The sequence below is a fragment of the Diadema antillarum genome, unplaced genomic scaffold, assembly GCF_040938485.1.
Source record: "Diadema antillarum isolate AM-2024a unplaced genomic scaffold, OU_Dant_1.0 seq00001324_RagTag, whole genome shotgun sequence".
Taxonomy (NCBI): Eukaryota; Metazoa; Echinodermata; class Echinoidea; order Diadematoida; family Diadematidae; genus Diadema; species Diadema antillarum.
The window spans coordinates 660,157-687,372 of NW_027272095.1; the positions used below are offsets into that span (position 1 = coordinate 660,157).

General features: G+C 35.9%; 1 protein-coding gene across 1 annotated transcript; it reads left to right on the forward strand.

Moving 5' to 3' along the window:
• Positions 1 to 310: 310 nt before the first annotated feature.
• On the forward strand, positions 311 to 27,216 carry LOC139708294 (tyrosine-protein kinase SRK3-like). The gene is made up of 10 exons (XM_071620259.1): positions 311 to 386; positions 4,373 to 4,642; positions 17,436 to 17,606; positions 18,664 to 18,728; positions 21,253 to 21,369; positions 23,499 to 23,603; positions 24,625 to 24,730; positions 25,122 to 25,218; positions 26,018 to 26,117; positions 27,151 to 27,216. The coding sequence occupies exons 1-10, from the start codon at positions 311 to 313 to the stop codon at positions 27,214 to 27,216; spliced, it is 1,173 nt and encodes a 390-aa protein (XP_071476360.1).

The window sequence follows — 27,216 nt, forward strand, 5'->3', positions numbered from 1 at the left end:
CACTGTCATTTTTATATTTCATTTTTTTCTCTTGAATCAGAATACAGCAATGACGGCACATCACCTCTATGTTTTAGTTGCAGTGATGATTCTGCATGGGGTAAGTATTACGATGTAATTTAGAAATTCACAAGTAGGCTGCCTATATATATGTAATGTTTTGTGTAAACAATTGTACACGGACACTGTCTGGCTATCGCCAGCATGAGCATACACTTTAAACACCGACATTTGATACATTCTCTCTCTCTCTCTCTCTCCCTCTATATCCCCCTTCTCTCTTTCACACAATCTGCTTGTATAGTATATGATGGTAGCACACGGTCAGACGCTGAATGGTCCATCATCAGTAGCAGTGGAACGTGGAACTGAGACAGTCTTGAGATGTACATTGACAGGAGGGACAACACCATATTTCTTCTGGAGTTATAACACAGTTATCAAAGATGCATCTAGTCTCTCACATCTTGACTACAGGGGATCGCAGAATGCCACTTCAGCTATACTTATAATTACCAATACACAGATCGCAGCGGAAGGGAGTTATTTTTGTCATGCTTCAATATTCGCGAATCCTGCACCAGCAGCACAAGTTACTGTTGAGGGTAAGTTTGTTGTTAGATAGCAATAGACTTCACTACAAGAAGGACCAACAGTACCTGATCTATCATTGCCCTTTAAGACTTCATGTTCCATTTCATACGCAATATGAAGAGCTTGTTCACACAAACCGATAAGCCCATTATTGAAGATTTTGAAGTACGGTCTCTGTCATAAAGTACAAAATAATACCTTTTAAATGATATATTGGTCACTACATATAAAGGTACATTTTTGAAGTTATGGTCAAAAGAAGCACAAATTTTCTTTTTATTCTCTTTATTTTTCTTGACCTTTAATCGCAAATATCTCCATTTGGCAAATATGGACTAATCGGTTTTTGCGAACAAACTCTTCATATTATTTGATTAAATATGTATTGGTGTTACTGTTGAAACTGAAATGAGTTCATCACGAACAAGACATGATGAATAACATCTAAACATGACATTACACTTGGATGCAAACACATTACGCAATAATTACTCGTTTTTCCAGCGCGGTGCACAGGTGCTGCAGGGAAGATTTCTATATTGAATGCGTAATTTACCATTTGCAGGTGAAACAAAAACAAAGCTTTAGTGCTTCAAAATAGTTCAAAAATGTGAGTTAGGGATAAAAACAACCAATGTAAAAATGTCAATCAGTGTGATTAAAGTTAGGTATTGATAAATGTACTAAATGTGAAAAGTAGTTATAACGAAATGCTTCTAGACTAGACCGTCTACAGTTATGGTTTATTGAGAAAAATAGTGATATTTCCTTATATCTCAAACTTTACTGTAAAACATTAACATGGTAGGATGTTTTGTGATACAACTGTCCTACACATATGCATCAAATGTGATTTTTTCGAACTCCCAATGTTAAACAGTACCTACATGCCTACAAGTAGGGCTATTACCTGATGTCTTGAGATGTCTTGAGAAATCCTAGGAAAAAAAAGAAAAAGCAAAAGAGGAGGAAAGAAAGCAAAGCAAATAAGGCACAAATTAACAGAAACGTCAATATTATATTAAACAAACGGAGAAAGGAAATCGAGAGCAGCATATGGACTACAGAGAGAGACTGTCAATCAATAAAGGAAGCATTCGATGAAAATACCGCATGGGATGGCGCGTCTTTCTGCACCCCTTGTGTGTTCTTCCGTTGTTTGTTTGTTGTTGGTTTTTTTTTGTATTTGTAGTACACGTAGTCAACAGTAGTATATTGTACAATGGTCATCAATTTCAAAGCAATACTCCTATAACATGATATCTGTATCATTGCATAAAGCTTGAACTGTAGGACAACCAAATGAATCAAATTGTTTCCATGATGTTTTCCACAAAGTTCCTATAGGCGCTGGACAAATAGCATAAAACCTAATCAGCTATACTTCCAAGACATATACAACATATTTGCCTTATCCTCATGTCCATAATGAGTAATAATTTCAGGATAAATGTACGATGCATATCATTTCAGTGTTTTCCTAGCCCAAATACACCGGTATTTGTCTTTACTGCACCGTAAGCAAGTAGAGCAGAATTAGAATTGAGGCCCTAAAACTGGTTCAGATCGAAATATGAGGAACATATGAAGAGTTTGTTTGCAAAAACCGATAGGTCCATTTTTGAAGATTTTGAAGTACGATCTCTGTCATAAAGTACAAAATGTGACCGTGCACCTCAAAACGAACATAAAGTCGCACACACTGATTTTGCGTGAGGACTGAAAATAAGTGAAATGGGTCAACCTAGCCGAATTTGACTTTTTCATATTTTCCAAAAGAGCGGGTCTTCTTTTACATTATGCTACAATTTGGTATCATAAAACGGGCAGGAAAGTGTGTTTTTTTAGCAGTTTATCTCGAACATTTTTGGTAGAATAGTGTGATTAGGTGTGTCTTTAGAATCCCTTTTTCATTTCTGAAAAACCTTGTCCACACTCTTCACTTTCAACTCTAATAACTTTTGAAAAGATAGTGCTACTGCTTTGAAAGTTGGCATCAATTATGGACAGAATGTGTTAGTGAGGCATGCCTAATTTCAGTTTAATCTGATAATCTCTTCATTGTTGTTACTCTGGTGGTTTACTTCCTGTTTTTTGTCCCATTCATCGCACAACCGGCACGGTTTGGTAAAGATTAAGCGCTTGAATAGACACAGTACTTCAGAGCCTCTTTTCTCAGTTCACACTTTTCCTGAGTTTGTGCTTTCTTTCCAATATTTAGATAGGTTAGGAGAGTCCATTTCATTTGAGTTATACATCATTTTAAAGCTTAAAGTCTGCTCTTGTAGAATATGGTCTTAACTAAAAATTCTTGTCTGGCGACTTTTTGTTTGTTTTGAGGTGCAGGGTCACAAATAATACCTTTTAATTGATACATCTGTCACTACATATAAATGTACATTCTTGAAGTTATGGTCAAAAGAAGCAAAAATTTTCTAATTATTTTTTTTATTTTTCTTGACCTTTAAACGCAAATACAGCTTTATCTCCATTTGGCAAATATGGACTTATCGGTTTTTTTGCAAACAAACTCTTCATACACTCTTACCTGCAGTTACCTTGATAATATTTCAAGGTATTTTCTTTTACAATAAAGTTTTGTTTATTGTCATTATTGCCTTCTGAAACAATGGCATTATTCAAGTTACGTCACATTGAAGTGTGTTTTACGAGGCATAAAGAGCAAAAAAGGTACCGCTGAGCATAGACTCTTAAATAACGACAAAGCAGACACTATTTCTTTTCTGGTTATTGCTTATCAGGCCTTATGTGTGTGTGTGTGTGTGTGTGTGTGTGTGCGTGTGTGTGTGTGTGTGTGTGTGTATGTGTTCGTGTGCGTCTCCTTGTGATTGCTTCTGAATTAACATCTGTGTGTGTGTTTGTCTTTCAAATCTACAGTGGGACCAACTTTATCATTTACGTTGAATTCTACTCTGATCGCTGGAGAATCATACGAGGCAGATTGCAAAGCAGTAGGAAGCCGACCAGCGGTAGACATCAACTGGTATCTTGGAGACGTACAACAGACCGGTGGGATAGTAACAACAAATGCTCCAAACACTGGCAATTCAAATTTGACTGATACAAGGAGTACGTTTACCTTCGTTCCAAGAAAGGGAAATAACAGGCAATCTCTACGATGTGAGACCACTGGACATCAATTGACCAGGCTTAATCGGCAAGACAGCATCGCTTCTCTCAATGTGCACTGTAAGTAAAAATGTGATATGAATATATATATATATATATATATATATATATATGTATGTATACATATTGTAATATGTATTTCTTATCTATGTTTTTTTTCTTTCATTTTGTCTTGCTTTCACTTCTTACTTAAGGAAAATGTATATGTTAGATACCTTAGCTACCGATCCATTGTAATATTTGCAACCCCCTCCCCAATCTTTGTGCAATGCAATTTGCAGTTGCGATTAACACTGACAGCGAGAAGTCATTTCCAATGAAGATAAACAATTCAAAAAGATTAATCTAAGTTCAATTCCTGCTTTGATTTTCTAGGATCTTCTAATTACTTTTTTTTTAAACTGATTTCTTAACTGACTAACTTCAGATGCTCATTACCGTGTCTTATTATTCATCATGTGCATTCGCTTTTCCCACGTGAGCAGAAAATAAGCGACATTAAAAATGTACAAAACAGTATTTACATAATCAAAAGAAAAATGAAAATATTTTATGTAATATGTGGGGGAATACATTGTAAACTGAATCTGTAAAGATAATTCAAAGGAAAATTCCTATTGCCTTGCAGACCCACCTGATGCCGATACTATCACAGTTGGCTTCTGTGACGACACAAATAACTCTATGCTCACTGTGACCTGCGCCATTACGTCAGCTGACAAACCAAACCCATTTGTCACTGCGTACTACATTTATGAAAACGTCACGGACAACCCTTTTCCAGTCTCATCAAATTCTACCTACACCAGGGCGAAGCCCGATTTTGAGACGGAGTATCTCTGTGTTGGTGGAAACTATCTTGGAAACACCACAGCTACGAGAACATTTGTTCCATGCTGTGAGTACGTTGCATCCATCATTAGAACTGAAAACACAAGCATCGTTGACAATTTTAAGAAGTGTAAATAGTTAGAACGCACAACACATAATATTAAATGGATAAGATAGCAGAAAAAAAGACTAATTTTTCGTTGGACAAGAACGTAATTCAAAAGCCCGGTCACACAGCGCTTTACGGCTTAATCACGGCCAAAACACGTCCAAAAGTGGTCCCCCGTGAAGCAGACGATGTTGTTCGCGTTGATCTCGAGTTTAAGACGAGCTACGGTCGATTTATAGACGTGGCAGGACGCGGGAAAAAATCGGAACGGCGTCGGACGCGGTAAAAAGTTTTGAACTGCTCAAAATGTTATTCCGCGGACAACCACGGGCGGCACACGTGATAAAGACGTGCAACGCACGTGAAACACACGTGATAATCCGTGTTCCGGCAGTGATTTAGATTTGGGGAGACGCGGTAAGACGTTGGTAAGACGCGAAAGTTTAGCGGTCTGTCATGGGCACACCACGGTCATCTTACGCGTGTTACGCGTTGGTATCACGGGAAATAGCGTGTGTTTAGCCGCTTATCACTGACAAAAATGATTTTTTTCCGCGTACATACATGTGGCTGGACGTGGTTAGCCGTGCTTAGGCAGTGCTTCAGCAGTGGAACAGCCTCCAACGGCAATACCCCGTACAAAGCACGACCAAGCCAAAATTGACCAAAGAATTACCACTTACGACCGCGTCCATCAGATTTTCATAACTTTTTGTACGTGATTTAAACGTGGAGTGTTGTGTGACTGGGGCTTTAAGCAAAGGGCGGTGAGTTGGCTCAGTCGGTAGCGCGTCTGCCTCACCATCACGCTGTCCGGGTTCGAACCCGAGTCTGGACTGAGCAATGTTGTGTGTAAGCATACCGTCCCCTCTAGCAAGAGGCAAAACACTCTGTCCCTCAGATAGGACATAAAATGTAGGTCCCGTGTATGAGAGAGTAACAACTCATGCACATAAAAGATCCCGCTTCATTCATTCATCGCAAAGAGAAGGGTGTTTAACCTAGTGAAGTGGTCCCACCTCACATACAACTGCACCCCCTGGAAGACCAGCTTAACGAAGCTGAATATGGGCTATCCAGCCATCTCTCAGATGGAAATGAACAAGCAAACAAGCAAACAAACACACAAACGTGAAACATGTGATATTGGCATTTTGGTAGAGTATTCGGACAGAAAATATCACAGAATTTAATTTTTTTGGGCTTCTTTTCAATATGAGGGTAAGAGTAGAATATCCGTTGTCGTTTAGGTTTGCGTAGGGATTAATGTGTGTGTTTGTGTGTGTATTGTACAGGCATGAAGCACGTCAGAGAGGAAACCTCGATCACAGTGTCTTCAAAATCACCAGCAGGTAGGATTGTCGTTGTTAATATTGTTTGCCACGTGTCTCTGTATTTGTAGTGGATGTGAAATAGGATCTTTTATTTTTTTTTCAACTTTATTTTAACACGCCGCTTTATATACCAAATACATGCATAATAATAAATACATGTAGTACATTTGTGGATGAGATTCACAAAAATTAGGAATGGAAGAATCACTTATACCTATTTTACATAATCAAATAATGTTGAGAAGTGATTTTTTTTTCCTTTTTACGAATTTAAATTGAAAACTCCGAATTCTATTCTCTATCGATGATCTTTAGATTAAAGAAAAACGAGACTTCCATAGCAAAGAATCTTGTTAGTCGAACAATAAGTCAGTTTCTCATTTTACTCGATGGTCTGTCTCTCGGAGTGTGGTTTTATTTCTTTCTTTTTTTTTACAAAATATTGGTAACAGACTTTTGAAACTTTTTTGGCTTTTAGAAACTTGTTCAGCAGAAGATCACAAGAATTCAAAAGTGAGACAACATTTTGACAATTTATAATTTGTTTTATGGTGAATTATCGAGGAGTTGTATATACTATAGAAAAAAAATTAAAAATAACCCTGGATTAAATTTCTGTGTATTATTTGGTCATAATTCATAAAGGAACCATCTGGTTTCATAATATTTCCTATGTAAATCATATTTGATTCAAACAAATTTCTAGAAATAATAGGCTCACCATGAATTAAAATTTGGTAATTGAACCATAATGGCTGCGAAAAAAATATCCTCGATTTAACTGAATTGTGGATATTACTTGTAATAACACCATGCAATAAGAAAATCGTACCAAACTTTTCAGACGTATACATTTTTTTTTAGAGCAAGCGATACGATAATTCTACAATGATACAATACTTGCTTTGTGATTGTCTATTTCTTTCATTTCATGTTCATTCAATTGTTAATTTGTGTTCAAATGATATATATATCATATTTCAATCATGCTAATGTAAAATGCCAGAAGATGGTACGTGTATAGATTACATTTTACAAGCGAGTTACCGGAAACACAACTGATTTTTATATGACGCTCTATATCAGACGTGAACGTAGAGAAGTCTGATTTGAAGTCATTATTTCAATCGCAGATTAGGTAAATACCAATTAGAGGCTTGCCCAATATTGCGGCCTTTATGTTGCTTTTAGTACAGTTACACGTTCATATATATATGTATATATATATATATATATATATATATATATATATTATATATATAGTGCATGAGGCTGAATGCACTATAACAATATAAGCACCGACAAATTCTGAATTTGCCCCGAAGGCGAGTTATATTCAATGAGGCCGCAGGCCGAATTGAATATAATTGCCTGAGGGCAAATTCAGAATTTGGAGGTGCTTGGTACTTGTTATAGTGCAATAAGATGTCATGCACTATGTGATATATAAAATAGCATACATACCCAGGCAAGATAAGCCTAGATCATTTCTAACAGTTGCACGTGTCTACACAAGCAATAATACCAGTTTCTTTGAACCTGTGTAGACAAAATCCTGAAGATCCAAATTCAACTATAGAGTCTAGGGTCTACGTGGTTATATCTAACGTTTTCTAGGCCCTACGATAGGTTAGGCCTAGGGCCCTAGGGGTCCTGGCCTAACGTTTTTATACTAGATCTACGTACACTGTACTGTACGTCACTTACGAGCAAACAGAGCTAGTTAACACTTGACCCTACAATAGGTCAACTAACAGTAACACGTTAGACGCCCTACTTACTGCACTGTGGGTCCAGGACCAGGACTAGATGATGTTTTGTAGGATTAGGGATCTACTGGATTTAAACACAAGGCTCGTGCCAGGCCCCATTGCTGCACATGCGGATTCCGAGAGTGTGTTGTGAATGTCGTAGTAAAGTTCATAGCGTAGCGTGATCAAAGAGCGCTTAGCGTATACTGTACACAGCACACGCTGCCCATTTCCACGGCGCACTTCAACGTAGAATGTACGGAGAAAGCGGGACAAATCTTGGGTTGACTTGCTCAGTAGGCCTAATATCCGTCGGATTGATTCCTTTTTCAGAACAGTAGGAGTCCAAAATTCGTAGGGCGTATTTGATGGCATCCTTTGTGTCCTTATGTTTATATAGATCAGTCTCTCTAAAAGTAGCGAACCTGTTCATTTCAGCTTCCATGTTTAAATCTACCGCTGAAAGTCAAGTCCCATCACACAGATAAGTTGCTGGCATAGCCAGCCTGCGAGAATTGAGAATAACGATAATATCGAGCAAAACATATCGCGGTTGGGGCGCAATCGCGTTGATAAGGTGCGGGATTCAAGTACTCGATGATTAAAATGAGGGAGCAAAAACCGATATCAAATCGATAGTGGGTTATCGTTTGCAATCGTTATATTTTGCGTGCACTATAACTTTTGTCGTGCACTGCCGGCCTGTATTATAAGTATGTATGCTATTTTGTATATACAGATTTGTATATATATATATATATATATATATATATATATATATATATATTTATATATATAAATGAAGAGTTTGTTCACAAAAACCGACAAGTCCATTATATTTGCATTAAAAGGTCAAGAAAAATAACGAGAATGATAAGAACATTTTTGCTTCTTCTGATCATAACTTTAAAAAGTGTACCTGTAAAAGGTATTATTTTGTACTTTATGACAGAGACCGTACTTCAAAATCTTCTAAAATGAACTTATCGGTTTTTGCAAGCAAAATCTTCATATGTGACCCTGTATCACAAAATGAACAAACAGTCGCCAGACATGGAATTGTAGTTAAGAGCATGTTCTAAAAGAGCAGACTTTACGCTTTAAAATGATGTCCAACTCAAATCAAATGAACTCTCCTAACCTATCTAAATATTGGAAAGAATGCACACACTCAGGAAAAGTGTGAACTGAGAAAAGAGGCTCTAAAGTACAGTGTCTATTCTAGAGCTTAATCTTAACCAAGCCGTGCTGGCTGTGGGATGAATGGGACAAAAAAAAACACGATGTGAACCACTGGAGTAACAACAGTGAAGTGATTATCAGATTAAACTGAAATTGAGCATGCCTTTTTAAAGGGATAGTACAGTATTGGTGGAGTTGAGAAGTGGGCTTTTTACTTTTTGCAAGATACCAAGAAAACTCTTATTATATAGTACAGAGCATACCATTTTAAGAGGAATACAAAGTTTATTTGATAAAATTCGGGTTTGGAATGACTGAAACATCCAAAAACAAAGTAAAACAAAGCGATCGTGATAAAGTGTGGGTCCCACACTTTAGTAGAATCGCTCTTTTTTGATATCTCAGCCATTTCAAAACCAATTTTCATCAAATAAACGTTGAATTCGTCATAGAATTACATGCTCTTTCATATTACATAAGAGATTTCTGATTTTCTCACCAAAAAATTTTAGAAACCTAAAATTAGATCTCAACCAAAACTATACGACCCCTTTAACACATTCTGTCCATACAATGGCAACTTGCCAAGCAGTAGCATCATCCTGTCAAAAGTTATAAGAGTTGAAAGTGAAGAGTGTGTTAAGGATTTCAAGCAATGGAAAGGGGACTCTAAAGACACACATTATTCTAAAAAAAATGTTCGAGATAAACTGCTTAAAAACACACTTTCCTGCCCGTTCTATGATCCCAAATTTTGTCATAATGTAGAAGAAGACCTGCCCTTTCGGAAAATATGAAAAAGTCAAGCTCGGCCAGGTTGACCTTTTCACCTATTTTCAGGGCTCACACAAAATCAGTGTCTTTCAATTCAATTTCCATTTATTCACACAAACCATTCACATGTAACACAAACCCCTTGTGGGGAGAAGTAATTTCTTTTTTGTATATATAACAAAAAAAAAATGAACTATATTCATGTTTAGATGTAATGTTGCGTGGAACCTTGAAAAAGGGCAGCTCGTTTACCAAGGTTCCCCCCTCAAAAAAAAAAGAAATGTACCTGCAGATGAGTGGAAGTGATATACAACGTATCGCAAAATTAAAAAAAAGGGTGAGGTGGGAAAAACAAACAAGAACAAAAGAGGGAGATGGAGAAGGAAGAGAATAAAACACATAAACAAGGAAAGAATAGTGACACATTTCGGTACAAGTGGACGTAAATACAGACAATGTTCATTCAGTATGTAGTAATGCCAGGGTGTGTGCACATGCGCTTCTATTTATGACATCACAAAATTGGTAACGCTGTCATCCCCCATAGCCGAATCATGAGCAGATCGACTGAATTCACACATTTTGTCCATGATAACTGCCAACTTTCAAGGTGGTACCGTTGTCTATTCAAAAGCTATTAGAGTTTTAAAGTAAAGGGTGTTCAAAGGATTTTAAAGAAATGAAAAGAGACCTTTAAAGACGTAACTAATCGCACTACTCTACAAAAAGGGGTTATAGAAAAACTGATGAAAACACACTTTCCCATTCGTTTTATGACATCAAACTTAAGAATAATTAAGACGAAGAAAAGTTCTTGCAGAAAGTATGACAAATTGAAGATTGACTTGGTTGACCCGTTTCACCTTTTTGAGGTTAACACGCAAAAACAAAGGCTGCGATTTTGTGTTCGTTTTGTGATGCACGGTCATATATATATATATATATATATATACATATATATTATACATATATATATACATATATACATATATACATATATATAATATATGTATATATATATATATATATATATGACCGTGCATTACAAAACGAACACAAAATTATTATATATATAATATATATATATATATATATATATATATATATATATATATATATATCATGTTGCGAATTCACGTATTGGCTCCAATGTAACGAAGAATAAACAAGTAATGCAATATTTCGCCAATATATAAGAAAGAATGAATTTATTGAGCAATTCAGATTTTCGGTGGCTTCCATCCACCTTCTTCAGGAGTCTCGACGCGGAATGTCAATGCCAAAACATAAATTGAACATGAAGAGCGCGCACTCATATACACAGAATTGGTTGCTATGAGAGTGTTCCCTTTTCAATGATGTTGCCATGTAGACGCAATGTAGTCAAGGCACCCCACGCATGAGGAGGACATTGACATGTTTATTACGTAACAATAGTGTTCAATTACTTTGTATTATCACAAGTTATGATATCGACATATGTACTCATCAACGTACCATAGGTTACAAAAATAAGTTAAAGAGCGCTCCAGCAATTAAGTTGTTTCATGTTATGATATCGACATATGTAATCATCAACGTACCATAAGTTACAAAAATAGGTTAAAGAGCGCTCAAACAATTAAATGACTCAGAATACAATAATCATCGGTAGGAAGAAGTCGATATAATAATTCCTGTTAAGAAACAGATGAAATAATAATTCCTGTTAAGAAACAGATGAAATAATAATTCCTGTTAAGAAACAGATGAAATAATCAATTACAAAAGTCACAGTTCTGTGACTCACTGAAATCTAAACAGATTTGAACATACAAGTGTGAAATTGATTGTATCATACAAATGAGTAATATGATGACAGTGTGAATCCATCTATAGAAAATAATACAAAGTAAGAGTAAATTGATTATTAAGATGGAGACATGAAATCATAATATTCGCTTTAATTCATCATAACCTCAGACAGAATAACCCACTGATTTCTCTAAACAACAGTGGTAGTGAAACTGTTATCACTTAAAAAGATATAAAAAAAATATCTTATAATCCTCGTCGTGACATATTCCTCTCTTTAACGGAAGAATGAGTAACCGTGTAGAATGGATAAATCCCTGTTCAACCCTTCACCTTGAAAGCTCTTACTCTTTACGATTACTCGTAACTCGGCGAGTTTTCTTTCCTCTGCTGATGTGTAACCTCCCCCGAAAATGCACACTCTGACATCCGTCAGTGAGTGGGCGGGGAGGTTGAAGTGTTTGGCAACGGGAAGGTCGTTCCGATTTTTCAGGATGGACGATTTGTGATTATTAAAGCGCATCCGGAATTTGGTGCTGGTCTCACCAATATAGACAGCGTGAGGGCATTTTGCACACATTAGACAATACAGTACATTACTGGAATCGCAGGTAAGTCTCTGTGGACGGAGGGTGACATTGTTGGATATTTTCACCCTGGTGTCAGTAATAAGGTGTTTGCAAATTTGGCACCTAGGCTTAGCACATGGTGTGTTACCACTCGGTGGTAAAGCTGCTGTGAGTTTGGTGTTTACAAGCAATTTTCTGAGATTTTGGAGCTGACGCTGGGCGTGTAGAGGTTGATATCCGACAGGTTTCCCTATCTAAACTCGGGGTCGAGAGCAAGTGTAGGCCATTCTTGCCTGTCTTGTTTCACGAAAGATTTGGTAGCAGGGTGGTAAGTGGTCACGAATGGAAGGCGTTTTTCTCCAACTTAGTTTGGTTGAAGACAACTCTTCGGGATTTTGGAGGGTAAAAAAATGATCAGGATCAGGATCAGGAAATCTAAGTCTTCTTAGATGGAAATGAACAAACAAACAAACTCCCTTCACCTATCTAAATTCTAGAAAGAAAGCGCACACTCTGGAAAAGTGTGAACTGAGAAAAGAGGCTCTGAAGTACAGGGTCTATTCAAGCGCTTAATCTTTACCGAGCCGTGCTAGCTGTGCAGTGAAAGAGACAAAACACAGGATGTGAACCACTGGAGCAACTACAATGAAGAGAGTATTAGATTAGGCTGAAATTAAGCATGTTTTATTAACACATTCTACCCATGATTATTGCCAACTTTCAAAGCAGTAGACTTGTACTTTCAAAAGTTATTAGACTTGAAAGTGAAGAGTGTGTAAAGGATTTCAAGAAATGAAAAGGGAACGGTAAGACAAACCTGACCATTCTATTTCCCCCGAAAAATGGGTTGTAGAAAAACTTCTGAAAACACACTTTCCCATTCAAGTTTTGATGCCAAACTGAAGAATAATGTAGAAGAAGGATAGCTCTTTCAGAAAATATGAAAAACTCAAGATTGACTCGGTTTACCCATTTCACCTTTTTTTAGTCCTCACGTGAAATCAAGGGGTGCGACTTTTTGTTCGTTTTGTGATGCACTGTCATATATATATATATATATATATATATATATATACATATATTGAGCTACACATATACATCAAATGATGGAATGCTCCCGAAGGTAAAACAATCCCTTGAAGAAAAAGGAAATTCCGTTTCTCAGAGTTTAGTACCATCACGTAATACAGTAAGTTCATACCTCGAATGAAGAGATAATTATGTTATTGAAACAACCATGCACACTTTACGTGATCAGGTCAGGAAGTTCTCTTCTCACAATACTAGTAGTCAACTCCCTTCGTTGTGGTGCATCTTTCAAGATATGGTATGGACCAAATAAATATTTATTTTACTAAGCAAACACTTTTTTCCCCTGATTTCAATCTAAATGTCTTTGTGACAACAAGGAATTTGGCTTACAATGACTAAGTTTCTAAGAAAATGAGAAAAATATCTATAGTATAAAAACGCAATCGTGTTCTCTGTTTATTCTGTGGTGGTGATTCAACTGCCATTGGACACGACTTGGTACATCGAAAGGGATGTACAGTTTTGGTTGTGATGTGTCTTTAGGTTTCAAACTTTTTTTTTATCATGTGATATAATTTGAAAGCGTGTATGAAGCATAACAGAGCATGTCCTTTATTATGAGAAGAGTTTAAAATTCATTTGATTACAATTGAAATGGATGAGATATCCAAAAAGAAAGAAATAAAAAAAAAATCCTAGGAAAAGGTGGTGCCCACCTTTTTTTAGTTTTTGTTTTTGGATATCTTGGTCATTTCAAAACCGATTTCTCTCAAATAAACTTTGAATTCCTGTTAAAATTGCATGATCTTTAACCTTTGGTTTATTTTAGGTATCCAGGAATCCTGAATCCTCACCTTAACAATTACCGTACCATTTTAAGCAGACTTCAGCTGTCATTTCCTTTAGACGGAAATCAACGTGTTAGGTCATATTTGTTTTTGTTTTTTTTCCAATTTGCCGTTATAATACTCTTCTAAGAGTTGAATTTCCGTCTATGTAACTTTACTCCTGTTCATGCGTCCCTCTATTTCCTTGTCGTCTTTTTTAGGCGTTACAATATTACCTTTTTTTCTCCACAACTACCATCTGTTTCTCCTGACATGCTTCTGCCGAAGATCGCTGTCTCCGTAGTGCGTTTTTATTTGCTATTTTGTCTACTGTTTGTTAGTCTTGTCTATTCCGTTTTGTTTCCGTACAGCCTTTCCTTCAGTAGTTGTTTTGTTGTCTAGTCCTGTTTCATGCTTGTTCGCGTTGTTAGTCTTGTCCATCCCTTTTTGTCCGGTGCAGCCTTTTCTTCAGTAGTGGTTTTGTTGTCTAGTCTTGTTTCATGTTTGTTCACGTCTATGAAAGTAAGTGTATTTATCTGTTAACCCCTTCCATACTGGATTGGGAAATGCCCATAGACTTAATGCGCAGGCCACCGGGTTCCCGTATGGAACGGGTAATTTTCAGTGGCCATCCAGACTTCTACCTCTTTTCTTTTCTTTTTTAATCTACGATGCTTCAATTTTTTTTTCATCGATTTTTTTTTTCAGAGGGGCCCACATTCTACAAGCTGTATCTTTTTAGTGGGTTTCTCCATTTTTTTTCACTTTAAACAATTATACATGCATTTCATTTTGACCACTTCTGTTTCGTTTTTACCACAATGTGTAATTACTATAAGGTCCTCAATTATTGTACAGTCTTTTCATTACACAATTTTCTGTTTACCTTATTCTCTGTTATCGAAGGAAGTGAAACATATATGCTTTGTCGAAAGATGAAATAAACTTTGAATTGACAAAATAATCTATTCTAGATCCCTCTACCGTGTCTACTGGTTACGTTGCCGCGCTGTCAATCATGGGTGTACTGCTGGCGCTTTCTATAACAGTAATTAGTGTGCAGTTCTGCAAAGGCTTCCACAAAGGTTTGTATGAATTTTTTGTTACAAGGGATCTTAAAGGGATCGTATAATTATGGTTGAGACCTGATTTGAGGTTTCTGAAATTTTCTTTTGGTAAGATAATGAGAAAACTTGTATGAAATATGAAAGAGCATGCAATTCTATGAGGAATTCAACGTTTATTTGATGAAAATTTGTTTTGAAATGGCCGAAATATCCAAAAATTATAATGTGGGACCCACACTTTATTGCCATTATTGTTTTACTTTGTTTTTGGAAGTTTCAGTCATTCCAAACCCGATTTTCATCAAATAAACTCTGAATGTCTCTTTAAATGGTATGCTCTGTACTATATCATAAGTGTTTTCTTGGTATCTCGCAAAAGGTTAAAGCCGAATTCTCATCTCCACCAATACTTTACCATCCCTTTAAAGCGTACAATTTGTCATTACAATAGTATTATTTGACATAAGGTAGTATAATGACAATCTGAAACTTCCCCTGATTCTGCGGAAATACATACATACATACACACACACACACACACACACACACACAAGCATACACACAAATGGGCCTCTATGGTAAATACGAAAATAAGTCACTGCAATCACTCCAACATTCAATACATTTAACCATATATATCAAATTATTGTAATAGCAATCATATAGAAATTGACAGTGGCGAAAGCCAATTGAACTGGTGAATTTATTTCGTATGTAACCTACAAAACATATCACTTGCTCCTCTTTCCTTATTCTTTTAGTGCCAAATAACACTGCAGAGAACGTAAGGTAAGAAAAAAACTCAATCAATTCATTTCGTCTTGCATTTATTCCAGTTTCCCCATGAATAGACCAAAAATGTTTTGCTGACAGTGCACCAATTGTGCGTGTTTGTAACCTTTATGCGTTTTCTGTAGATTTATATAACCTATTACTCTCTAAAAAAAATCGAGTGAAAATTTTCACTCTAAAAAGAGTGAATACAAAAAAGAGTGAGTTTCGAGTGAAATTGGAGTGAATTTTGAGCGAAAATGCTCATTTTCACTCATTTTGGAGTGACGTCAGGGATCACTCGAAGATTTGGGAGTGATCCCTGACGTCACTCCAAAATGAGTGAAAATGAGCATTTTCACTCAAAATTCACTCCAATTTCACTCGAAACTCACTCTTTTTTGTATTCACTCTTTTAAGAGTGAATATTTTCACTCGATTTTTTTTAGAGAGTACGATGTCAAAGTTAAAAGTAATCCAATTAGAATTTCACTGAATCTGCTCTCCTTTTTTTAATTTAGAACAGTCATACCAGGAAGCGACGAAAACAGCACTTATGAGATGATTGAAAGCCGAATCAAAGGTAGATTGTTGCATTTTCACACCTTATGATTCTTTTTCTCGGTAATTTGATGCCAAAATGAAACTAAGGCACAATTTGTAATGCTCATAAACGACTGTTGTTGTTTTTTTTTTCATTTGTGATCAAAATATGTGACCCTGCACCTCAAAACAAACAAAAAGTCGCCAGACATGAACTTTTAGTTAAGACCATATTCTGAAAGGGCAGACTTTAAGCTTTAAAATGATGTATAACTCAAATCAAATGGACTCTCCTAACCTATCTAGATATTGGAAAGAAAGCACAAACTCGGGAAGAGTGTGAACTGAGAAAAGAGGCTCTGAAGTACAGTGTCTATTCAAGCGCTTAATCTTTACCAAACCGTGCTGGCTGTGCGATGAATGGGACAAAAAACAGGAAGTAAACCACCAGAGTAACAACAATGAAGGGATTATCAGGTTAAATTGAAATTGAGCATGCCTCATTAACACATTCTGTCCATAATTAATGCCAACTTTCAAAGCAGTAGCATTATCCTTTCGAAAGTTATTAGAGTTGAAAGTGAAGAGTGTGGACAAGGTTTTTCAGAAATGAAAAAGGGATTCTAAAGACACACCTAATCACACTATTCTACCAAAAATGTTCGAGATAAACTGCTAAAAAACACACTTTCCTGCCCGTTTTATGATACCAAATTTTAGCATAATGTAAAAGAAGACCCGCTCTTTCAGAGAATATGAAAAAGTCAAGTTCGGCTAGGTTGACCCATTTCACTTATTTTCAGTCCTCACGCAAAATCAGTGTGTGCGACTTTATGTTCGTTTTGAGGTGCACGGTCACATATACACTAGAAATCATATTCTAAAAAAGAAAAAACTGTTTCAGTGTATTCAGTTTCCTTTGATTGTTTTTGTTATAGTATAATAATGTTATATCATAAAACAATGTATGTACAGCTGGTTGTGATTTACTTATATTGAAATCTGATGATAAAATAGAAAGGATTTTTTTTTTTCAAAAATAGACATACCGTGTATTCAATACCGTATACATAATTTATAAACATCAATGTATTCAACTTTTGGCAGACGATGCTGTGTACCAACCACTTACAAAAATCAACACTGCTATTGGAACCGAAACCTTGGCGTTCTTTTCCCGACTTGGTTCCATCGGCGTGGGGAATTTTGGCGACGTGTGGAAGGGTGAACTCCGCACAAAACAGGGCGTGGCTTCGGTAGCCCTGAGGCAGTTCACAGGTTATTACTTTACCGGCTGTTATACATTGCGTATAAAAAAAGTAATCCAACTTTGGTGGGCTATTATTTTATAACTGTCAGCTATGGAGAGCGCAGTGTTAATTGTAAGGAAAGGGCAACTTTTCCTCTTTCCAATAATACCAAATTATGTTGACGGATGTCATGCATGACTGGACACATGGACTTTAAAGACGACCATGACATTTTGCGTCTTTTCCAGGATTGCGTTGTATTGTGAACAAACAATGCATGTCTTACTGCATGGATGAGATCTGTCAATGAAAGTGGCCAAATCATTAGGTCAGCCTGCACTTCTACTGCAGGTTCGTGTTTAGAATTTATTCTGCTAAACCTTTTTACATACCATAACCTTCAACATAGCCATGTTTCGGTAACTTGGTCACTGCTATAAAGGCTTAACCCTTATCCATTTTCCTCTCTTTATAGTCAAGGCATGGTCTGTCGCTGCCAGCTTTGTGTTGAATATGAACAGAGAAAAAAATAATGGACCGTGTGGGTTGGCCTCCATGGGAGTGACCAAGTTATCGGACAGGTGGCCATGTTCAAGGTTATGAACCATAAAATGTTAGGGAAACTCTAAACACAAACGCTAAATACAAATTTGCATTCGTACAGGCTCGGCGGCTGGTTTTGAAAATTTGGCCACTTTCATAGACAGATCTCATCCATGCGGTGAGACATGCATTGTTCCTTCACAATAACACAAATACTTACAAAAGTGCAATTTGTCATTGTGGACTTTAAAGTCCGTAAGCTCAGTCATGCACGACATTTGTCAACATAATTAGGTTACAATGGAAAAGGGAAGAGTTTTGTTTGTTTTTTTCCTAACAGTCAACATTGTGCTCTCCATAGCTGACAATCATGACATAGTTGCCCTCCTAAGTTGGATTACTTTTTTTTTTTTGATGTGATATTATTTCTCCTGATTGTCTTTGAGATGACATTAATTGACTTAGTCTTCAGAGGAGATTTTGGTAACATAATGCAATCATCATGGTATTTACCTCTCTTCATCTTTGTTGTGCACTCACAGAAAACAGTCCAGACCTTCTGCATTTGGTGACACATCTACGTAACCTTCCAAACCATCCAAACATTGTGAGATGTTTTGGATGCTGTCCTGATTATCGTGAGTACACCGAATGTTTCAGCACCCCTCACCCCCCCCCCCCCCCCCCCAAAAAAAGGAGTCAAAACAAGGAACGAGATAACAAGACACATATGGCAAAATGACATTGACTTGTACGACTGTATTCCTCCATTGTCCTGTAAGATTAAGCTTGTTACAACGCATTGCTTTGTATGTCTACACTAGAACATGTGTGGATGCAAACATTTTGTGTAAGTACCTTCCTATTCTATACTCGCAGACTACTCTACTCCTCAGGAAGAGTCGAGATAAATACATAGTAATTGCCTAATGGGAAACTAATGTATCGTTGAGCACTCGATGCCCTAAATGTTTATGTTACAAATCTCGAGATTTAAGTTACCACTTCAGTTGATTGCGGAAGAACAAAATGTTTGTTTATTGTAATCGATAACATGGAATAGATACAATTATTGCAGTAAAACTTGTGCATATGATTATCAAAAACGTGGCCCTGCACCACAAACAAGCAAAAAGTAGCCAGGCCTGAATTTTTAGGTAAGGACTGATTCTGAAAGAGCCGATTCTAAGCTTTGAAATGATGAATAACTCAATTCAAATGGAGTCTCCTAACCTGTCTGAATATTGGAAAGAAAGCACACACTCTGGAAAAGTATGAACTGGCCAAAGAGGCTCTGAAGTACACAATCTATTGAAGCGCTTAGTCCTTACCAAGCTGTGCTAGCTGCACGATGAATGGGACAAAAAAAAAATTGTAAGCTTCCGTAGCCACAACAATGGAGAGATTATTAGATTAAGCTGAAATTGATCATGTTCTATTCACATATTTTGTTAATTAGTAATTTATTATTTGTACAAAAGTTATAAGAAAGTTATTGAGTGTGAAGCGTGTGCAAATGAATTTAAAGAAATGAAAAAGGAGCCTCCAAGACATACCTAATCAAACCACTCTAGCAATGATATATATATATATATATATATATATATATATATATACATACATACTATGTATATACATATTTATAGATATAATCATATATGTGTGTGTGTATTCATATGTATATCAAATATTTACGATTAGATAAATGAACAAAAGGTATTAGAAAAACTGCGGAAATCGACTTCCCCTTTCATTCTATGATACAAAAGTCAATAATAACTTAGAATAGTTCTTGCAGAATATATGGAAAATTAAAACTTTATTTCATTGACCTGTTTCATCTTTCTTTAGTCCTCAAACAAAATCAAATAGTGCGACTTTACTTATTTTCGTATGCACGGTCTCATATATATATATATATATATATATATATATATACATGTGCCAATGGAAATAAACTGCCATTTCAATCGAATTGATCTGGATTGAATATAAAATACATTCGTGTTTGGATATGTGAGTAGGTGGGCATGAAATATGATAATAGATATGAATTGTTGCTAATGATGTGTACAGGCAGGTTTTGTCACCTCTAGAATTTGACCCTCTACACAAGGCCACTTTACCCTTTCCCCTCATAATATTCCTATTTCGTGCATGACATAGTGTTAAACGCAAGTTTGACAACACATTCCAAGCACCAACAATCATATTATTGATTAAGATATCTTTATTTTATTATCATAATCTACGGTTAATCACTATATTACGAATTTAGATATTTCATTGTGAAGTTGGTGTGTATGTAATATAAACTGAAATTCTGTAATACTCCTCCGTTAATGTTGGTTAGGTTTTTGATACACCCGTGTATTTTTTTTTATTTCATTTGGGAAGCAGAATTAATACCTACGAAGGGTATTATATGCCTTATCTTTCACTTCCATAGCCATATATATTTGACATTGGCGTCATTTTGACTTCCAATGCTAGTATGGTGTGCCCCCCCCCTCTTTGTTTTGTTTTTTAATCTCTAAAAGGCAATTAAAATGAATTTAATGTCGCTTTACATTTGATATATTGGAATCTGGTGCCGTTCAGTTGAAAGCAAAAATCATAACCAATGTTCATATATACATATTACATAATTATGTATTATATATATATATATATATATATATATATATATATATATATATATATATATCAAGTGTGAAAACAGTCGTATAAACACCGCAGAAGCCAAAAAATTGGACTGATGTTTCGGTCAAAGACCTTTATCAAAGATAAAAGTCTTTATATTAGGTCTTTGATAAAGGTCTTTGACCGAAACGTCAGTCCAATTTGTTGGCTCCTGCGGTGTTTATACGACTGTTTTTACACTTGATATCTACTTTACACACCGACGCAGAACTTTCATATTTCGATATATATATATATATATATATATATATATATATATATATATATATAGCCCCACTATTTATTATGATGACATATTGAAATGCTTGTAACACTGAACGATATGCATTTATTCCTGTGAAGAAAATATCTGCCATCATGCAGGTACTATGGTAAACGAATTTGTTTCCGGTGGGACATTGCTGACATTTCTTCAATTCAATAACCAGACTTCAAAATCTCCCTACGCTAACATCAAGCCTTTAAGACCCCGATTTAATGAGACTGAGTTACTTACGTTCGCCTGGCAGGTAGCTAAAGGGATGGACTTCCTTGAGTCCAACAAGGTAATTACCTATGGAAAGTACATTTGAGTTTGTTTGCAAAAACCGATATGTCCATATTTGCCAAATGGAGATATTTGCGATTATAGGTCAAGAAAAATAAAGAGAATAATAAGAAAATGTTTGCTTCTTTTGACCATAACTTCAAAAATGTACCTGTATATGAAGTGACCAATACATCATTTAAAAAGAATTATTTTGTACTTTATGTCAGAAACCAAACTTCAAAATCTTCAAAAATGGACTTATCGGTTTTTACAAACAAACTCTTCATTTTTATCTTATGCGGACGCCAAAATTGTTTGTACGTTCTTAACTGTGTCATGAGGAAACAGTTTCACTTTGTAATTAGATACCGTCCGCCCAGCCATGAGACTAGTGAACAAAGTAGCTCTCTCTCTCTCTCTCTCTCTCTCTCTCTTCTTGTGTTTTTTTTTTTCAAACAAGGGCAACATTAATTAATGGGCCTGGTGATTTACGTGTCAAATTGAATTAGAACGATGAAGAGCAAACGTCGTTTGATTTTTGTAATCAATTCTATTTCAATTCAAGCAAACACTAACATGATGGCATTTAAATATTTGATTACACAAAATCAATTCAATCTAGGGAAAATATACAATGAACCATAGCACAATGATAGCATGGCATAATAAAACAAAATAGTTTCAAGTGGAAAATGCTACTGAAAAAACAAAGCTTATATTAGCAGAAAATATTGTGATTATTATTATTACTACTGTAATTATTATTATTATTATTATTATTGTTATTATTATTATTATCATCGTTATTATTATTATTATCATCGTTATTATTATTATTGATAATATCATTATCATTATTATTATTATCATTTTGTCATAAAGGAAATAATAACTTCAGAATAACATGCTGCTCACCAATACCAAAAATGCTTAGTAAAACTGATTTTTGTTTACCTGATTCAATTCGTGCTTGACCACATGCATAACAATTTTGCTATTAGCGGAAGAGAGGCGGTTTCATTGACCCTTTCCATGAAAATCAATACGCACAAACTCACCACGCCTTTCATAATAAAGAAAATAAACATGACACATAGGGGGTCTAGGGCAATTACCCCCTAGGCAAGTACCCCGCACCCTTCCCCTGGCCCTAATCCTAATCCTTATCCTGAACCCAACCCTAACCCTAACCCTAACCCAAACTCCTAACCCTAACCCTAATCCTAACCCTAATCTTTACTCTGACCTTACCACTAACCAGTATTTGGCCGGGGGGGGGGGGGGGGGGGTAAGTATGAATTTACGAGAGAGACACCATGTATTATTTTGATGAGCAATGTACTTTTCTTTTCAACTGGCATCTAGGCTTCATTCTTCATTGAAGTCACAATGCACTGACATGACGTGCCCAAAAGATTGGACCTGTATTACAAATCTTCTTTTCCTGTTTAATAATGATATAACCATGCATCAATCTAACCTTTGTCTTTACTGTCCGATAACTCTTCATTTTATAGTTTTTTCACAAGATTCAAATATTTTTTTTCTTGAATTCAAGCTTACAAGGTATTCTTGAATTTCAGTTTTAAAGATCGTCCACAGTTACGGTTTATTGCCAAAACACTTATTCTGCTAATATCTTAGGCTTTATTGCGAAAAATTCATGTGATAGGGTGTTTTGTGAAATATCAGACTTACACATTATGCATCAATTTTGATATTTTGAACATTTGTCAATGACTGCTCCCAAAGGTAAATATTGTAGGACCTTTAAGCACACCCACTCACGTAAACACACAAACACACACACACGCACACACACACACACACACACACACACACACACACACACACACACATGCAAATATATACCGGCGACTTCCTTTTTTGGAATTTGTAACCCCACAAACACATGCTTCCTTATAGGTTCTCCCGCATTTTCTTCCGTAATATGATTATGATACGATGAGCATTAAAACGCCTGTAATTTTAGCCCATTGCGTGTGTGTGTGTGTGTGTGTGTGTGTGTGTGTGTCCTTTCCGCCATCGTTGCGAAAATGATAGGTCAATGACGTTCTACTTTCTCCGAAACTTGTGATTCATATATTTCTTATCAAAGTATTCATAACTTGTTATCACATTAAGATTGTCCATGGAAACCTCTGTGCACACAACATTCTGATGAAGGAAGACAGGATTTGTAAGATTTCTGACTACGGGATGACGTCAATCATGTCACCCGCTGGAAAAGTAAGTATTACCAAGATTTGCAGAATTATTGCTCAACTGAACATGACTAAAAATGAGTAGATACCACGTTACAAGGACATTATAGTCTTTCTTTTCTGAAAGATTATATACATACATTTGTCAGTGGCGGAGCAGGTGGGAGGCGTACTAGGCGCCTCCCTTTTAAAGGGATCGTACAGTTTTGGTCGAGACCTAATTTCAGGTTTCTAACATTTTTTGGTGAGATAATGAGAAACCTTGTATGAAATATGAAAGAGCATGTAATTCTATGGGGAATTCAACGTTTATTTGATAAAACTTGGTTTTAAAATGGCTGAGATATCAACAACAAAAAAGAGTGATTCTAATAAAGTGAAGGACCCACACTTTATCACGATCGCTTTGTTTTCTTGTTTTTGGATGTTTCAGTCATTCCAACCCCGATTTTCATCAAATGAACTTTGAATCCCTTTTAAAATGGTATCCTGTGTACTATATCATAAGTGGTGTTTTTTTTTTTGCTATCTCGCAAAAAGTTTAAAGCCCAATTCTCATCTCCACCAATACTGTACTATCCCTTTAAATTGTGTTTGAAATTTAAAAATAAAACAAATATTAAAAAAAAAAATCTTAGCTGATTAAAACCGAGAGTGCCACCAGAATTACTTTTGCGCCCCTCTCTTAATGGAATTCCGGGATCCGCCCCTGCCTTTATGATATACACATCCCTATAAAAGATATTTTCCCCAGCAATGAAATTCACAACATGAATCCTGGGATGTCTCAGTCCACTCAAAAAGCAAGCTTGTGTGAAAAAAAAATATACAGAAATAGGCCTTCTCCATTCTCTTTTGAATCACATACCAGTAAGTTCGAGAAATTTTGACTCAAAGACATCACACTATAATTTGGATTTTGCTTTATTTAATAACGTGAAAGTGAAAGACTGAAGGTGGTAAAGTTTCTTGATACTGCAATAATATATGAGAGATTCCAATAATTTGTATTTTATTTGCTTATATTTTTCAATCATTTTTTGCAGAAACCAACGCGCTGGATGTCACCGGAAGGAATGCAGAATAAAGATTGGTCGCTAGAGGGCGATGTTTGGTCTTATGGAATCCTTCTTTGGGAAATCGTCACTCTTGGTAGGACGAAATGATATCATAATATAGGGAATAGGTTAAGATATACCTGTTTAATACCACAATATTCATAAACTAAGATTTACACTAAGAAAACGACAATATGTAATTTTGGTAATTCACATAGATATGTATGATGTGTATAACAAACACGATATTATGAATAAACACACATATTGTTTACTTTGTTCCAAAGTCCTTGACATTATCAAATTACTGTGTATGCCCTTGAGACACGTAAGGTACAATGTGTGTGAACGAGCCAGCGCAATTCGATGAAAGATTACTATCCCAAACTAAACCAACTAAATACATAGAAAACAGAAACTGGTACATATTATTCACGTGTCGTGTATCTTCCTTTCCTCTGCTGTCTTCTCTTCCTCTTTCCAAGGAGCGAGACCATATCCCAAAATGACGATGGACATGGTGAAGCAGCAGGTTACCATGGGTTACAAGATGCCACGCCCTTCTCACTGTGGTCAAGAATTGTGAGTATTTACCTTCACTCCCAGTTTTCAAGTGGATTCGATATAATTTGTGTGTCTATTTGTATGTGTGCCCGTTTGCATGTCTGTGTGTGAGTCTTTGAGCGTGTGTGCTTTTGTACTTTCAATAGGCAGGGCTTGACACTAACGGTGGCCCGGTAGCCCGGGGACACCAAAAATGAAAGTCGGGCCACCAAATTTCAAAAAAAGGCAAATGTGGTGGCCCGCCTTAGGTCACTAATTTTTTTTTGAAAAGAATGTCGATAAATTCATAACTTTTTGCGCCGGAAATGAGCAGTTAAATTTGTTTAAATAATGATTGAAAAGGACTGAATGAGTGCCTGAGAGTAAGTGTTGCGAGTTTGTTGAGGTTTATTTTATGAGTAGATATGTCCAGCTTGCAATTCTTACTATGATAAAACTTAAATATTTGACTCCTTAAAAAAAGGAAAGAAATACAGGACTTTTAATGGTTTCTTTTTTTTTCGGTCCACCAAATTTTTCTCTAGGGCCACCAAAAAATTTTTAATTGATGATTTTGGTGGCAATATCGGGCCACCAAGAAAAAAAAAAGTTAGTGTGGAGCCCTGACTTAGGTGCGTGTTTTGGTGTTAGGTGTGTGCGTTTGTGAGTTGGTATGTTTTTACCTGGTGTTCGTTGACTAGAATTTTCATAGATTTCTGGTGTCCTGTACCGAGTCTGTCTAGATTCGACACTTTTGAGATTAGACTCTAAGGACAGATCAGTGCGGAAACCAATCAGTTATGGAGCCTCTTGTTGTTAACTTCTGTTCCCGTCCTAGATACTCTATAATGACCAGCTGTTGGGAAATGGAGCCCGCAAAGAGATGCTCTTATGACGGCATTCAGCAGAAGCTTGAACTGACAATGGAATTGTATCACGTAAGCTATTATACTGTTTTCATTTATATTATTTCTTTCACTAACAGAGTGAAAGGTATTACTCATCGTGTTCAAAGCATTATTTAGTTGTTTTGTCGGTATTTTTGGTATTCTTTTCTATTGGGTGGGGGTTGTCAATATGAATCAGTTGTTGTGTAAAGTGTGTGCTTGGTTTGTTTTTATTTTCTCCTCATGTCTCCCTACTGTAAAGTTTGAAGTAAACAAAATAGGTTAGTTTTCGGATTGTATTTGATGATTTTAGTAAAACCAAAATTGAAATGGAAATTGAAATTGAAAATTTGCTGACGGGACATGGATGCAATGATGATTTTGTAAAGCGTCAATTCAGCAGTTGACGAACTATTTATTTCACTAGTAATGCAGCTATATCTTGTTAAAACACAAAACATAATAATTCCAGTTCAATTAAATGTCTTAAGCTTGTCCTTGGACAAAATGAATTAAAGGGCAGGAAGAAAAAGAAGTTAAAATCAGCCCATGAGAACACGACAAAGAATACTGGCGTCATTATAACATCTAACAAAAGGAATACTTTGTAAGATTCAGACAAACATTTACAACTGTGTCAAATAACACCTGTACATAGTTATGCACGTGATTTCAGCATAATTCTGCTATTGTGTCTTTTCAGTGATTTGTCTTGGGAAAAATATTGTCAAACATTTCAATATTGCACCTGCACATTTTGTAATTCTAATCTTATGATGGGAAACATTATTTTAAAAAAAATGAAATAACTGGTGTAGAAATTATACAAGTTGATATGACGGACGGTATTTATTGAACACAATAAAATGGTGTTAAATGAACCTTATTTCGGAAAGGATTTATGTAATAAAATAATGATGTCATTATCATGACTTAAACATTTTGAACGCTTTATCATTTCTTGATTTTTTTTTATATGTTCATAATATTTGTTTGACAAAGGTTAATAGAACACCGAAAAATATTTTTTTGACAATAAGATGAAATTATTTCCACTCATGTGTGCTAACTTTGCTCTTTCCAGGAGTACCTGTCGCTCCAGAACTTCGACGAGGAATTGTATGATGATGTGGCGGATGTAACAGCCTAG